The 17525-nt window shown below is 40.3% G+C and overlaps 1 protein-coding gene across 1 annotated transcript in view; it reads right to left on the reverse strand.

The window, feature by feature from the left end:
* sdk1a (sidekick cell adhesion molecule 1a) overlaps positions 1-17525 on the reverse strand; it is a 744722-nt gene that overhangs the window by 296396 nt on the left and 430801 nt on the right. Inside the window, exon 6 of the mRNA XM_072268711.1 lies at positions 1525-1636. Coding sequence (XP_072124812.1) covers positions 1525-1636 — 112 coding nt within the window. The remainder of the gene's footprint in view (positions 1-1524; positions 1637-17525) is intronic.

A 17525-nucleotide genomic window follows, 5' to 3' on the forward strand; every position in this document is an offset into this window, starting at 1 on the left:
TCAGTGATTTTTTGTTTGGCTTTGAGTTCAAGTTGCCTTTTAAGAGATTTAGAGCTACAGCATGGTAAACAGGCCCTTCTGCCCCAAGAAGCCCGTGGCCCTCATTACATCCATGCGACCAATTAACCTTCTAGCCCATATAGTGTTGGAACGTGGGAGGAAACTGGAGCAGCCGGAGGAAACCCACATCGTCACGGCAACAACTTACAAACTCCTTACAGACAGCAGCAGAATTGAACCCGTGACATTGGTGCTGTAATAGTGTTACACTACATGCTGTGCTACCATGCCACTCAAATATGCACCCTTGGGGAATAAATAGGCTCGTCCAGGACCTCTCACATATTACACGTTTTATCACCCAAAGCCAGAATCATACCACTGACCAAAAAGGCTTTTTATGACATGAAATTAGAATAAGGAAATAAATCATCCTTTTTCACTTCTTTCATGGATGTCTCTGACTGCATAGGTGTCTTTTTATGTCAAAGGATCTCTCTCTCAGAATATCATGAGATTAACCTTGACCCTAACTATCAATCATGACCTGACATAGACTGGGAAACTGCTTCATTAAACATCTATGCTCCATCCACCAGAAAAAGCAGGATCTCCCAGTAGTCAACTATTTTAATTGCACTTCCCATTCTCATATGTCCATCCATGGCCTCCTCCATCGTCGTGATGAAGCCACACTTAGGTGGAGGAACAGCACCTTATATGCTTATATTCCGTTTGGGCAGCCTCCAACCTGATGGCATGAACATCGATTTATCAAACTTCCGGTAATGCCCCCCTCCCTTCACCATTTCCCCATCCCCTTTTTCCTCTCTCACCGTATCTCCCGCCCTTCGCCTCCTTCTGGTGCATCTACCACGGCCTTCTGTCTCTTTCACCAATCAACTTTCCAGCTCTTTACTTCATCCCTCCCCCTTCAGGTCTCACCTATCATCTTGTGTTTTTCTCCCCTTCCCTCCACCTTTTCAATCTACTCCTCAGCTTTTTTCTCCAGTCCTGCTGAAGGGTTTCGGTCCAAATTGTCAACTGTACCCTTTTCCTAGATGCCACCAGGCCTGCTGAGTTCCTCCAGCACTGTGTGTGTTGCTTGAATCAATCAAATATGCTGTGGTAAGTTGATTTCTAATTCTAAATTGAAACATAGAAAACCTACAGCACAATACAGACCCTTCAGCCCACAAAGCTGTGCCGAACATGTCCTTACCTTAGATATTACCTAGGCTTACCCATAAATGTGAAGAATACTGAAACAACAACAGATATAAGTAGACAGGCTACTTTTCTCCCAAGAGCTTAAATACTTTCTGAGAGTTCGAGAACATAACTGTGGATTTTCTACTTTCATTCACACAAATAAATGAATATAAATTTTATCTTGTCTTATATGTGAAGATGTATAGAAAGAACAAAGAAAATATGGTTATAAGTGTCAAAACACCTTGTTAAAAATCAGAACTTAAATAATTAAGCACTCACCAACATTGACCTTGCTTGTTTTCTACTAACCTTGCATTTGCAATGCATTCAAGAGTGACCTCACTAGTGCCAGCCACGACACTGGTGTTTTTTGGAGTGACAACAATCTTGGGTGCCACAGGGTCAGCTCGATCTGCAGTATCTGTAAGAAGAAGAATGCAAATCACAAAAAAAAATACGTGAACCTATCAATTCTTTATTCCAAATGTTGTAGAATTAACCCCATACCAGTCAACTGAATAACAGGATGTCAAACAGCCCTGGTCCAGTTACCTTGCAATATACATCTCAAAGCCTCGTAAATTCCAGGCTACAGAAGTATATGCTTAGAGACATAATGAAACTTTGTGCCGCCAAAACAAAGTTTTCTTTGGGGGTGGGGGGGTGGGGGAGGACTGCAGTTTAAGGTCCGGTCACCACTAAACACAGAGGCTTGAGGCTATATAAAAGGATCTCAAACACCTGAAATGTGTATTACCCAAAAAGACCCCATGAGTTGCAATGCTGCCTTGTAGAAAGAATGTCCTAACTCTACAAATGTCTACATCTGAGAATACTATAAATGTTGAGGCTAGACAACATAATTAATATAAAGAAAGCCATGCACTAATTTTGTATTTCTTGTATATAGTTTCATAAATAACATTTTTAAAATTTAAAAATAAAAAAAACATTACACTGACAGAAAAAAAACCTCTAAGCAAAATATAAAACAATATATTGGTGCAAAATTAATTTGTGTTATACTTTTCAAACTTACAATTTCATAATTGAAACTTAAAATATCTTGAGTCCAGAAAGAAAGTAACTTTCAAACTCACATAAGGTAAATAAATGTGATTCATGGCTAAGAGAAATTATGAAACAGAAATTCTGGAAGTTGGTTGTCACATGATCTGATGTCCTCAAAATGGGGGTGATGTAATAAAAAGAATGTTTTTTTTTCAATCATCTGAGGTTTCGTCAAAACCAAATTAATTGTCCAAGTTTTGTGTTTGGTTGATACAATCATATTTGGGATATATCTTGAAGCCACTTAACAGTAGTTACACATAAATGTTGATAGATTCTGTTTTCTTCATTCATTAGAACTTTGTGGGTGGGTGCTGGCAAAACACATTAATTAGCCAGCTTAACTACATTCAAGATGAAGTATACTGTTATCGAGGGGGTTCCAGAAACAATGAAAATCTATGTGCACAGAGGTGAGGAAGAATTGCTTTTCCCAGAGGGTGGTGAATCTGTAGAATTCTCTGCCCAATGAAGCAGTGGAGGCTACCTCAGTAAATATATTTAAGGCAAGGTTGGATAGATTTTTGCATAATAGGGGAATTAAGGGTTATGGGGAAGAGATGAATCCATGGGCAGATCAGCCATGATCTTACTGAATTGCGCAGCAGGCTCGATGGGCCAGATGGCCTACTCCTGCTATTTCTTATGTCCTTATGTAAGATATATGTAACTAGGAGATTATCTTGACAGTGATTCTTTGCTTTGGCTGCATTTGCTGGTTGAGATGGCTGAAGTTACTAGTTTGGATGGTTGTTTGGCAAGTTAGTGCTGTGAATTTTGCAGATGATATACCTTGTACTTGCTGCACAGGTGATGGTGTGAGTGATTGTTAAATAATGGACGGGGTGGAAATTAAGTAAGGTGGATATGTCCTCGGTGATGCTGAGCTCCTCCAGAGTTAATGAAAGTGGAGACTATTCCATCGTCAACTGACATGTAACTAGGAGATGCTTCAATGGTTGTGAAGAATCAGGAAGGGTGTGAATCAATGGATTCAATCAGGCCTCCTTTCTGCACTTAGTAAACTAGCCCATGTACTGGAAGTTGAAAGTTAACTGTGACCTGTCAGATATTGAAACTGCAGGATTAAACAAAGACAATGCCACTCCTTATTTTTCCAAGAGAGCTCTGAGCTGCATTCTCCGTCAAGATCATGGTTCAGACTTAGCTGTTTATTAAGTTTGTAGGGATAGCTTTGGGGACAGAGAGGGAGTTAGAGGTCATGTTAGGGTTTAAGGGCAGGGTCATGAAGGAGTTAAGAAGACAGACTTCACTCTGCGCTCAGTGCTTGAAGTCCAGCAACATGGACAGGTGACAAATGATATCCGCAGTCCAGGGTTCTACTCTGAGCTCGAAGGCCAGCGATGTAAATGGGTGATGAAGGACATCCACAGTCCAGGCCTCTGCACCACATTCGAAGACCAGCGGCACGGACGGGTAACGAAGGTTATCCACAGTCCCGGCCTCCACTCCACGTTTGAAGGACACACAGGCAGGAGGCATGAGGGCAAGTCAGGCAGAGTTCGAGCCTGGAATTTATCTGGAATTCGGGGTCCAGTCAGAATCAGAATCAGTTTTAAATTCACCTGCTTTTGTCGTGAAATTTGTTGCTTTTCTGCAGCAGTACATTACAATTTATAATAATTTTATATATATATATATATATATATTACAATAAGAGCTATATATGTATAAAAATTAAGTAAGAAGTGCAAAAGGAAGGCAAAAAAAAATGTGTTGATGTTCATGGTTCAGTGTCCATTCAGAAATCTGATGGCAGAGGGGAAGAAGCTGTTCCTGCATGTTAAGTGTGTTCCTTCAGGCTCCTGTACCTCCTCCTTGATAGTAGCAATGAGAAGAGGGCATGTCTTGGGTGATGTTGGTCCTTATTGATGGATGCCACCCTCTTGAGATATCGCCTTATGAAAGTGTCCTTGACGCTGGGGTGATTAGTGCCCATGATGGAGCTGGCCGAGTTTACAACTTTCTTCAGCTTTTTCTGATCCTCTGCAGTGGCCGCTCCATACCAGACAGTGACACAACCAGTTAGAGTACTCTCCGCAGTGCTTCTGTAGAAACTAGTGAGTGTCTTTGATGACACTCTCCTCAAACTCCTAATGAAATATAGCCACAGTTATGCCTTCTTTGTAATTGCATTGATATGTTGGACCTAGGACAGATTTTTAGAGATGTTGGCAGCTAGAAACTTGAAGCTGCTCACCCTTTCTGCTGCTAACCTCTTAACAAGGATTGGTGTGTATTCCCTCAAGTTTCCCCTTCCTGAAATTCCTAGGTCTTACTGATGGTGAGTGCAAGGTTATTGCTGTGACACCATTCAAACAGCTGATCCATCTCGCTTCTGTATGCCTCCCCATTACCATCTGAAATTCTGCCAAGAATAGTTGTGTCATCAGCAAATTTACAGATGTTGTTTTGGCTGTGACTAGCCACACAGTCATGGGAGCAGCGAGAGTACAGCAGTGGAGTAAGCACACATCCTTGAATGCGCCTCTGTTGACCAGCAGCGAGAAAGAGATGTCACTCCCGATCTGCAATGACTGTGGTCTCTTGGTGAGGAAGTCAAGGATCCAGTTGCAGACGTGGGTACAGAGGCTCAGGTTTTGGAGCTTGTTGATTAGAACTGAGGGTACAATTGTCATTGGATAGTCTGGGGGTTAATGATGAAGATTGGAGCCAGAAGGTCAATCAGAAATCCAGAAATCGAAGCCCAATTGCCAAAGCCTGGAGACTGGTGGTTGAAGGCCTGTTCTGGAGTTGGAGGACGGCTGGTGTCTGCAGATGGGTGGACAGTAGAAAAGGGGCTTGTTTTGTTGTTGCTCCTTTGCTGCTTGTTGTGCTATGTTTCCTTGTGTGTGTGTGTTGTTTTACCGAGCATTGTGTGAGCACATTATGTTGACACTGGAATGTGAGTTGACACTGGCAGGCTGCCGCAAGCACATCACTACGCTGTGTTGGTTGTTAACATAAATGATGCACTTCAAAGTATGTTTCGGTATAAATGCGTTAAATAAATCTGAATCTATAATTCAAAATATATTCTGGAACTTGCAAGCTCAGAATTGTGATTTGCACCAAATACGAACAGCTAAGGAGTATCTTATAAATAGTGCAATAGAAGAAGGCAGTTTCGATTGCTTCTATAGGTGCTGGTCCATGAGGTGTCCATTGCAGAAAAGGTGCCCTATATATCACAATGATCATTCTTTATGGAGCAGCAATGTGATATTCTTAAATCATATCGCAAGTTTTGTGTTCAGAATTAAAGGGTGTGAGAGTTTAACTGGCCTCATAATATCTTTAGGCCGAATGCAATGTGCAAATGTACAACTGCTCAATATCCTGCAGTACCTTTTGACAGCTTCCCTCAGAATCCATAACCCCACCAATGTTCATCTTGTCTGCAAATTTACTGATCAGCCCAAGTACGTCTTCATCCAAATCACTTTCATACAGCACGAATAAGAGAGGTCACGACAGTGATTCTTACAGACACTGCTGGTCACAGATATCCAGTTAAAATAATACGGCTCCACCACTACCCAGTGTCTTCAACGATCAAGCCAATTTTCAATTAATTCTCCCAAATCTCCGTGGATCCCATGTGTCTTAATCTTCTGGATTAGCCTACCATAAGAATTCTATTCAAACTGAAGTCATGTAATCAACATTCACCGCTCTAAGCGCACGCACCTGTTCCGAATATATATCGTATGTGTAACTAGGGGGCCGTGCACAATCCAGATTTTATGGAGACAGCCGTGAGAAGCATGGGGGAACACCTGGAGTAACTTCTGAAATGCCTGCTTCGCTGCTGCTGCTACTGTACGATCGAGAATCTCCGGAAACGAAGCCCCTAAATCCTCGGCTTTGCCTATTGCCTGTTGCTGGGGCTGGGTCGAAGCGCTCGGCAGAGATGGTGCTCGGTGTCAGAGAGCTGGTAGGAGGCTCGGAGTTTTCGGACGGACTTGGAGTCGGACTGTGGTCGGATCCTTCCAGTATGCTGCATCGGCAAGTTGACGGCGCTGGAGGTTTACCGTCTGCGTGAGATGATGGGACTTTCGAGAGACTTTGAGACTTCTACCGTACCATGGTCTGTTCTCATCAAATTACAGTATTGCTTTGCACTGTTGTAACTATATGTTATAATTATGTAGTTTTTGTTAAGTTTTTAAGTCGGTTTGTCATGTGTTTTCGTGATATCATTCTGGAAAACATTGCATCACTTCTTAATGCATGCATTACTAAATGACAATAAAAGAGGGCTGCGTGTCCTCATAATCTAATCTAATCTAACCTCATCCATTATCTTTGTCACATCCTCCAGCAGAGACATGTACAATTTTCCATTTTAAGATGTATTTGTCAAAAGGAGCCCTACGTTCAAATTAATTCCCATGCTTCATAAAATATTCTAAGATCTTCCACTTAATTATGAATAATATTAAATAACACTAAGGAAAGAACAGTTTACTTGAAATATATTTACTTAATGTTTCATATCTATACACCCTGAAACAATTATAAACATACCTTAAACACTGTAAATTATCTCATATGTACAAATATCACATTTCTCAACTTGGTTAGATGACAGTGCTCATGTACACAATTCACCTTTGTGAAAATTATGGGGAAAGAAGATCCTTTTTCGTACTTACACCTACACCACAGCCTGAAGAAAAAAATGAACACTACAGTGTTGCATAATTTACAAAATAGACTGGATTTTCCAAGCCATTAGCTATAGTGTGGCAATAGCATATCTACATTCAGTTTTACATCCATGAAATCAAATGGATGGAAATTCATCTGAGTTTTTATTCCTTGAAGCGGTTCATGTATTTTATGAAACATTTCATTACTTTTTATCATAGAAAATTTCCAAACATAATTGCCATTAAACATCTGTCCAAACTGTTTGCAGTTGAAGCCTGTCAACATCACTCTTTGTAAAGGATAGAGGTTTTATCGCATTATACTGTAAAACAAAATCTTGTAATACTGCAGGTTTTACATCAAAAATCTGATAGAGGTACTACATCATAAAATCAATACCATCCTTTTTGTTGTACACCTTAAAATCAATAATACCCATTGTTCTACGTCACATTGCATTTTTCATCTTCACAAAATAACAGAAAGAAAATTTATGACTGTATGTACTTTAACAACAGTAAGGACACCTCTCAGTAAATTTCAGGCAGAAATCTAACCTTGGGGTTGGATAAACAACTTGAGACAAAAACAGAGAATATATTGGAAGCACCCAGCAGATCAAGCAGCATCAGTTGGAAGGGAAACAAGGTCAATTGTTTGAGTCAAGAATCCAACATGACATCTGGAAAAAGTTTGTTAAGTTGTAGATGAAAAGAAATGGAGACGACAGTGGGAATATCTGCAATATAATGCGGGCCTATATTGTCTAAAATCCATTCAGGTGGACATAGAGAAAGAAACACTTTGACACAGAGAGGTACCCGATATTTGGAGAAATTTAAAAATTCATTTGTTCCTTAATGTTCACATAATGAGCTGCTATGTTTAGGCATCAACAGAAAATTGGATATGCCTGTGAGATTTACATCAGAATTTCTTGAATCAACAAAGATACAGATCCAGAGTCCATTAGAATTGCAAAGTCTACGACTAATCTGCCTGATATCTCAAGTCTCTCAAGGCAGTAGTACAAAGCTGGTCTCTGATTTTCCCCCTCAGAACAATTCATTAATAAAGTGTAGTAGACACTTGTAACCCAAGAATAAGTTCCTGCCAGCAGTGACAAGTAACAGGACAAGCACCTGAATTAGATGAGCCATTGATAAAATGCCTGCATCCTGACTGATAACATAGATCTTACTGGCTGCGACATGCCCTGAAACATACTTAAAGATAGGTGTAACAGAAGGTATAATTATCCTTTATTATGCATGCGCATTATGTCATGCAGTAAAGAGTGCCCCTAATTGGTAATATGATAATAACTGAACATGTGGACACAGACAGCTGAAATGGTATCATGTTCCAGCATGGACACTTGATTGAAAAGCCACTACCTATATTTGATGAAAGATAGATGTCAGGGCAAAGGCCAAGCAGAAGGGAAGTCTTAAGTGATATGTAATGACGGCCCTTACATTAGTCCCTGAGGACCTTTCAGAATAGAAGCTCCTGTAATATTTCTTATGTATACAACTTTAAAACTAGATTACCCTACCTTGCTACTCCTGTAGATGAACTGACAGGTTAAATCTAAGTGCCTTATACTAATGGGATGTGACCAGAGGGCACTATTTAAAAATTAGAACCAGGGCCGGCTGGTGGCGCAATGACATCAGCGCCAGACTCTGGAAGGAAGGTTCCTGGGTTCGAATCCAGTCGGGGCTGCTCCCAAGTACGCTTTCCATCCGGGAAGGGGTTGAGTGTTGAGATCTCAACTCGACCTTGTAAAATAAAGGGAAAAATACTGCGAAATGTCTGGGTGAGGAGTGGCGCGCCAGTCTCTCTCTCGCTCCGCGCCTCATAAAGGCATGAAAAAAAGACATCGTCCTGCCAACATCGCACACGCCAAAAAAATTAGAACCAGTCCCACCAAGTCTGAGATTGGAAGTTTGCGATTTTCTTCTGCAATTGGAAATGAAGCTAAGTCAAGTATTTATTGCAACTCTGATAAGTAAGATTTTTCCTTGTCATCTCTGTTGTTACAATAGGGCTGAGAGGCTAAGCAGGTGACAAACAGGTTAAGATTCCATTGGATGGTGAGCAACACAAGGGGCTTAAATAATTTTCTATGATGGAAAAGTAAGAAAAAGTTTGGAAAAAATCAATAATATTTCAGAGACGTAGCTACAGAGACACTAATGCTACAATGGTTGCTTGAAACCTGCCTGTGCCACAACCTCACCGAGCTGGTCCTTGAGCAGTTCATTGTGTTTCATTTTCAGTATGCAGTTTTATTGGGAAAGACAGCATTTATTTTACAGCCCTAGTTGCCCTCAAGAAAGGAGACAGTGAGTCACAGTGCTTCTAGTGTCAAAGTGGTGTTCCCATGTTGCCTTTCACCTTTCTGGTGAAGTGCTATCTTCTTTGACAGCTCTTTCAAGTATTCTATATACTTCATGAGCAGTTCACTCTGTGCAACGAGAATAGATTTCAAAATATTCTATGGGTTCTAAAGCAAGTATAGTCCGATGTTAAAAAGCTGACAAAGTCAGTCCCAGCTGCAGAAGTCACTGAAGTTCTTCACACTCCTTAGCACTGACTCTTTCCTTCTGCTTGGCTGCCAAGGTGGGCAAGAGCTGCACCTCACTTTAACTTATCCAAAATGGTTTATAAAAATTAGCGAACTAACAAGTGAACCATTACTACCATCCACATAAATGAGATCACTCACGACCCAATAGACAGATTAACAGCAATGCCAAAAATGCAGAAAACCTCAGCTGCGATCAAGTTTTGAGAAGGTAAATTGACATCAACATCTTATACCACATTTGTTGCCAAAAAGCTGAATTACCTCCATAATACATTGAGAGCATATTGAAAACAATGAACATTTCTGGGACAAATTTAAAATCACTCTTCAGTAAAACATTCTTGCTTGTATTGATGGTAGATTCGCTCTTAAACAGGTTTTCAGGCTGGAATAAAAGTTTAGAAAATGTCATGTAATGGAATTAACATGAGCTAAATGACAAAACACCTAAATAAAATTTGAGCCTTGATGTTTCTGTAAGCAAAAATAATAGTAAAAAATTAAAGTTAAAATACACAACGCTCCTCCCTGTTTAGCTATAAGTTCCAACTCAATACAGAATGCATCTCAATTTATATACATATACACTGTGTAAACTACACTATATAATACAACTATGATACAGACATCCACAAACATACTAAATTTTAAATTGTCCCATACAGGCTTAGAAATTTAATCACTGTGGAGGTGTTCTTACTCTTGTTGGATAATGTTCTTCCTGACAAGGGGGATCACTCTGCTTAGCTGGAGAGACTTGTGGCTGGAAAACAATGTCAGGTTCAGGGGCCTTCTCCATGGAGGTTGTAAGAGTTGACACTGGGACTGCAGGAAGTGGCTCTGGCCACCTTTCTTCTCTGACAATTGACTCCGCTATCCTCAACTGATCGCTGTGTCATCTCCATATGACATCAGATGCAATTTCCACTGTGTAGTAGAATTGTTCAGTTCTGTCCTTAACCTATCTGAGTGCCCACTTGTGATCACCTCTGTTGTCCCTTTCCACAACTGCTTGTCCAGGAGTGAAACATCGAGCCTCTGTGTTTGAGAAGCCTTGAATTTGTCTCAGCTCAAACAACAGGAATTCTGCAGATGCTGGAAATTCAAGCAACACACATAAAAGTTGCTGGTGAACACAGCAGGCCAGGCAGCATCTCTAGGAAGAGGCGCAGTCGATGTTTCAGGCCAAGACCCTTCCTGACGAAGGGTCTCAGCCTGAAACGTCGACTGCGCCTCTTCCTAGAGATGCTGCCTGGCCTGCTGTGTTCACCAGCAACTTTTATGTGTGTTGCTTGAATTTGTCTCAGCTGCTTGCTTGCAAATTCCTTCTGAGATTAGATTTAAGGAGATCCAAGTGAGAATGCAAGCAACGACCCAGAAACAGCATAGTGAGTGAGTTGTTGACTGTGGAGTGTGCTGCACTGTGATATGCAAAGAGGAAATTGGCGAGCTTGTGATTCAGTGTCCGTGTGATGTGTCCTGCTGATATTGCTTGTTCTTTAGACTCTGAACAAATATTTGTACTAAACCATTTGTAGCTGGGTGCAAGGGGGATAAGTGCCTGGTGCTACATGGCTCATTCCATTCATTTTCAGGAATGATTGAAACTGCTCTGCAACAAACTGTGCTCCATTGTCACTGAGAACATCAGGCCTTGAGAAGAGGCTTCTCAACACATCAACAGTGTTCGAAGCTGTAGTGCAGGCTATTGGGAACACTCTTGGCATCTTCTTTACATGTTGGCATCCGAGTGCATGGCAAGCTGCTCGATCTGTTGATCTATCCCAGGCCACCAGGCAAAGTCTCGAGCTGGTGCTTTCATTTTGACCACACCTAGACGGCCAGCATGGAGCTCCTCCAACACTTTAGCTCTCAGCTTGGATGGTACAACAACTCTTAAAATGCAAATTTATTAAGGGCAAGCTCATCCTGGTGCTGGAAAAAAGTGGGGAACTGGAGTTTCTGCTGCATATTCCGGCCATTTTGGGTGGCCATGTAGACCCGAGACAGCATGGGGTCTTCCCTGGTTTCCCTTTGGACAATCTCTGCCATAGTAGGGAGTCATTCAATTTGCATTAGGGAGAATATGTCAAAAGGATGGTCCTCTTTCATCACCTTGCAGCACCTGGTCCATAGTTTTCTGCAAGACCGCAGGTGCAGATGCTACTTCAAAAATAAGCCTAGTGGCGTAAAGCCCTTTGTGAGTGTTAGAACATAGAACATAGAATAGCACAGCACAGTACAGGCCCTTCAGCCCACAATGTTGTGCCGATCCTCAAACCCTGCCTCCCATATAAACACCCCACCTTAAATTCCTCCAATCTACCTGTCCAGTAGTCTCTTAAGTTTCACTGGTATATCTGCCTCCACCACTGACTCAGGCAGTGCATTCCATGCACCAACCACTCTCTGAGTAAAAAACCTTCCTCTAACATCCCCCTTGAACTTCCCACCCCTTACCTTAAAGCCATGTCCTCTTGTATTGAGATGCGCTGGCTGTCCACTCTATTCCTCTTAATATCTTGTATACTGCTATCATGTCTCCTCTCATCCTCCTTCTCTCCAAAGAGTAAAGCCCTAGCTCCCTTAATCTCTGATCTCTAAACCAAGCAGCATCAGTTGATGATGAGGAAAACTTTGGACTCTTCTTCCACCCTCATCTAAGTCCACTTTGCTGAAGGACTTTCCTCGAGAAAGGTTTGCAAAGATACCCTCTACCCTGAGCAGAGGCTATTAGTCTACTTTCAGTACTGGTTTGATGGTGACCTTAAAATCACCACAGATCCTGACAGATCCATTTTTACACCAGAAGAAATAGCAAATTAATTAAAATGGAACTGGCACTGGCTTGGCCGTTTCAGTCATTCCACAAAATGAGTTTAAGCAGCAATGGCATTGCCCATGGGCTCCACTCAACCTTGAAAGAATTTCTTCAGCCTTGAAGTGAGCTAGCTTACTGGCTACTTTATCACAGATGGTATAAGGAACTGGACAGGCTTTGTTAAAACTTGGGTGTGGCATTTTCATTTAACACTGTTTTAACTTTGATATGCTTGAGTTGTTCAATGCACTCTTGAACACTGCTGTGGCATCATTGATTACCGTCCTTAAATCACTTTCAGTTGACTCTATTGCAGGGCATGTGGCATTCAAATGGCGAACAGATCTCCAATCGAGTTGTAGTTGTCTCAGTCCTCACATCCCCACAATGCTAGCCTTCCTGCTTTTACCACATACAAGCACAATGTGGCTTGTTCGTTGTTGTCTTTCACTGTTACAGATATCATTTCCACAAGAATGATCTTTCCTCCAGTATGTTCTTAGTTGGGTATCTGCAGGCTTCAGCTCAGTATCTTTGAAATGTTGTTTTAGCTCACTTTGTGGAATGACAGAAACAGTCAAGCCAGGTATCGGTTCTATTTTAATTAATTTGCTGTTTCTTCTGGTGTAAGCCATATTGCTTGTTTATTGATAGTTTTCACATTGTAAATTTCAAGGCTACCCAGTTTGGGTCACTCTTGTTATATCAGATTTTTTTTTATCAAAAGCATGCACAGTGCTCTTTCTGAAATTCCGCTTGACTTTTTAACTTTTCCTCTTCCTTGTACAATCCACTTAGTTTTTGTCTGCCTGGCATGTTCTTCATAAATGTCTTACTTTGTCGTATTCTCTGCAAGTTCAGCCTTTAAACCTGCACTGGTCTGGTGTATGTGAGCCACAACGGTAACACAATTTGCTTGGCCAGGCTGGTTTCTGTTTATACACTGCAATTCTGTTCACACTCACATTCATTCCTGACTGCAACCCAACTACACCTCTGTCTGCTGTTTCCATTGATACAGCAACTTCAACAGCTCTCTTAAAAGTAAGTTGTGCTTCAGTTAGCAGCTCTCTTTGAATGCTTTCTTGTAAGATTCCACAAACTAAACAACCTCTCAGTGCAACATTAAAACCATCACTGAATTGACCCTGTTCAGACAATCTCTACAATTCAGCAATGTACACTGAAATGGACTCCCTTTCCTTTTGATTCTGCTTATGAAACCTAATTCATTCTGCAATCAACAATGATTTCAGTTCTAAATGTTCCTGTATTACTTTCACAATATCAACAAAGATAATGTCAGCAGGTTTGGTTGGAACAGTCAACCATCTAAGCAAACTGTATGCTTTTCCATCCAAAGCAGTCAGCAAAATTGGTACTTGTTTCTCACTGTCTATTCAATTTGCCTTAAAATACTGCTCAATTCGCTCAGTATACATATTCCAGTTATCTCATGTGCAATTGAATATATCTATATTTCTGATGGAGCCAGCCATTTTTGTTTTTTTTTTTAATTTGTGGTTATCACCCAGTACTCATTGCTTATAACTCTTGTGAAGTTAGTTCTTTTTCTTCCTTTTTTTAAAAACTGGACTTCTCTGCCCCCTTGTAAAGAAGCACATGCTGTGTTGCTGTTTTTTTTAACTTGAACATCTTTGCTGCACTCAATAGATAGGTAGTCACCACATGACAATGACCCAGTAAATGAAGAACCTTCCCCTTTTACTTTACATTAGCTGATGTAACTAATATAAGCCATAAAGTTTCTACTATTTTTAATTGCTGCATGCCTGTATTATGAATCCAGCCACAAATATCTTTATTCATGGCATAAATTAAGGTCAAGAAATTCTGAAATGTGCTGTTGTGAGCTAAATGCCTTTGATGTTTTAAGATTTCTAATCAAATCTTTAAATCATTTTCAAAAGTTCACTGGGGAAACGTTTTATAACACATTTAAGGCACAGAATCCAGTTTTGTGGTTTTTACAGCCTAACTTAATTTGGAGTATGATAATTATATTGGAACTTCCTGTGCCACATCTTATTTAGAGGTTGCTCAGAGCAACACACAATAGACATTGTCCAAGATTTCTAAAACATTGAGATTGAGACTTGAGAGCAAGAACTTTCATAATTGTTTACATTCCACAATATTTACATACAATGGAATATTTTGTGTAAAGTCATACCTACAGGAAATGTAGCAGCTAAATTGCATGCAACTAGTTCCAATAAAAAGTAATGAGATAAGGATAATCACCTGATAATCTATAATGTTGCTTGAGGATAAATATTAGCCTGGACTCTTTACTCTCATTTGAAATATTACTTTAAGAACATTTACATTCATTGGAACAAAACTGTGCCCTAGTTTAAATTTTCATCCCAAAACCGGCATCTGTTTTGAGTACTGCACTGAAATTTTGGTCAAGAATTTGATCTAAAGCCTCCAGAATGTGGTATGAATCAATTCACAACCTTCTGATCAAAGAACAAAGATTATTACTACCAAGCTACTGATCATCATATTTGTTTGTACTTAAGAATTCAGCTTGATGCCTCAGTTAAACCAGGGAACACTGCCAAGCAAAATTCTCAATGGCTTTATCCTGAGATTGTCCAATTTAATTTGCTATCAAGGACATCTCATCCTCTTTCACGTGGCATGATATTGGATGGGGTGGTTTCACGTCAAAGGTATCAACAATATTTAAAATCTCTTACAACAAGCATGTTGAAAAATACTAGCTTGGGAATTAAACATCTCTCTGTAGATCTCTGTGATAGAAATGATTTCTCAGCCTGCCAACCACTTTAGCTATGCTCTTCAAGTCTTTATCAAGAATACTGAAACCTGCCAGGTTATACCATACCAATAATTTCTCAAAGGATGGTGCTTAGAAGCAGAAATCCTGACTGCCTCTCCTCTCACCCAACTTTATCATACTAAGATCCACAAAAGATACTCCAAACTGAATGAAAGGGTACAGAGAAGATATATGAGGGCATTAGCAAGACAAGAAGGCCTGAGTTATAGAGAGAGGTTGGTTGGACTAGGTCTTTCGTCCTTGGAACACAGAAGAATGAGGATGATGACTTTATAGTAGTGTTGTAAATTACAGTAGTTTTAAATTATGAAGGGCAGAGGTATAGGGTGAAAGAGGAAGGATTTAAAGGGGACTTGAGCGAGACCTTTTTATGCAGAGGGTGGTGAGCACATCGAATGAGCTGCCAGAGACAGTGGTTAAGGCAGGTACAATAGTATTGTTTAAGAAGCACTTGGAAAGGACAATGGTGGGCGGTGGGGGTGCTGGGAAGGATATGAGACAATGCAGGAAATTATTTCTCTGGCACGGCACCATACTTAGCATGCACTGGTTGGGCGAGGGTCTGTATCCATGATATTACACTTATTATTTCATTTTGTTAACTTGCCAACATTTCAGAATCAGAATCAGGTTTAATATCACCGCTACATGTCCTGAAATTTGTTAACTTTGCAGCAGCCATACAATGCAATACATGATAATAGAGAGAAAAGAAAGAACATGTGAATTGCGGTAATTTTTAGTCATTAAATAAGTAGTGCAAAAATAGGAAATAATAAAGTAGTGAGGTAGTGTTCATGGTTTCAATGTCCGTTCAGAAATCAGACAGCAGAGGGGAAAAAGCTATTCCTGAATCATCGAGTGTGAGCCTTCAGGCTTCTGTACCTCCTTCCTGATGGTAGCAATGAGAAGAGGGCATGTTCTCGGTGGTGGGGATCCTTTATGAGGCACCATTCCTTGAAAATGTCCTGGATATTATGGAAGCCAGTGCCCATGATGAAGCTGACTAATTTTGCAACTCTCTGCAGCTTACTTCAATCCTGTGCAGTGGCTGCCCTCCCTTCCATATCATTTTCAGTTTAACTTGTCTTTAAGCCATTGGGTGATATTTATTTGCGATTTATCCACATTTTCTGACATTCTGGTGATAAAATTATATCAATTAAGCAAAACGGTAACTTACCTAAGAACTGAAATTAAATGTGACAGCTTCTGTATTTTCAACAACATACAGTACTTTCAAAAATTATTATAATTATCAGCACTAAAATACTACCATTCTTAGTTCTAGACCTTGGAATCACCTAACAACATGATGGCATTCTGGAAGGTATATCCAATTAAGAGAGAAGGTCAAAGCCAACAACAACATTCCCACCAATACAGTCATTTACACCACACGCTGCATCTGTAAAGCAAACAGCATTATGAAAGACTGCACGCACCCCTCATACAAACTCTTCTCCCTCCTGCCATCTGGCAAAATGCATGGAAGCATTCGGGCTCTCACGACCAGACTGTGCAACAGTTTCTTCCCCCAAGCCATCAGACTCTTCAATACCCAGAGCCTGGATTGACACAACCTACTGCCTTCTACTGTGCCTATTGTCTTGTTTATTATTTGTTGTAATGCCTGCATTGTTTTGTGCACTTTATGCAGTCCTGGGTAGGTCTGTAGTCTAGTGTAGTTTTTGTGTTGTTTTTACATAGTTCAGTGTAGTTTTTGTATTGTTTCATGTAGCACCATGGTCCTGAAAAACGTTGTCTCGTTTTTACTGTGTACTGTATCAGCAGCTATGGTCAAAATGACAATAAAAAGTGACTCGACTTGACTTGACAACAGAACAGTCTAGTTGCAGAGTGAAAATCTAATGCTTTTCTGATGGCTACAGTCAGTTACCTTTTCTGCAAAATACCACATCAAGAAATAAAACATCAGCATGTCTGCAGCAGTACAAATGGAGATGAAAAAGTGCTGCAGCAATTCCTGTACCTATGAGATTCCTAGTGACATGTAAGTTATGACTTTTAAATATACATATTAAATGTAAGGTTGCAATTTTTCAAGCTTGTCTCTGTGGATTCTAAACACCACAGGACTACTTCTAAGGCCTTACTGCTGGGCTTAAATAGGAGCTCAGGTAGAATGATTATCGTTCTGTACACAGTCAAGTGTATGTTATTGATGAGCACAAGTGGGGGCCTGTTTCAGTAAAATTCAGAGCCATTCAGAACACAATATCTGTTGACAGTTGTGATTTTTACCACTTATTCTCTTTCCACTTTTTTTTCAATCCAATTTCATCTTCTTT

The sequence above is a fragment of the Mobula birostris genome, chromosome 9, assembly GCF_030028105.1.
Source record: "Mobula birostris isolate sMobBir1 chromosome 9, sMobBir1.hap1, whole genome shotgun sequence".
Taxonomy (NCBI): domain Eukaryota; kingdom Metazoa; phylum Chordata; class Chondrichthyes; order Myliobatiformes; family Myliobatidae; genus Mobula; species Mobula birostris.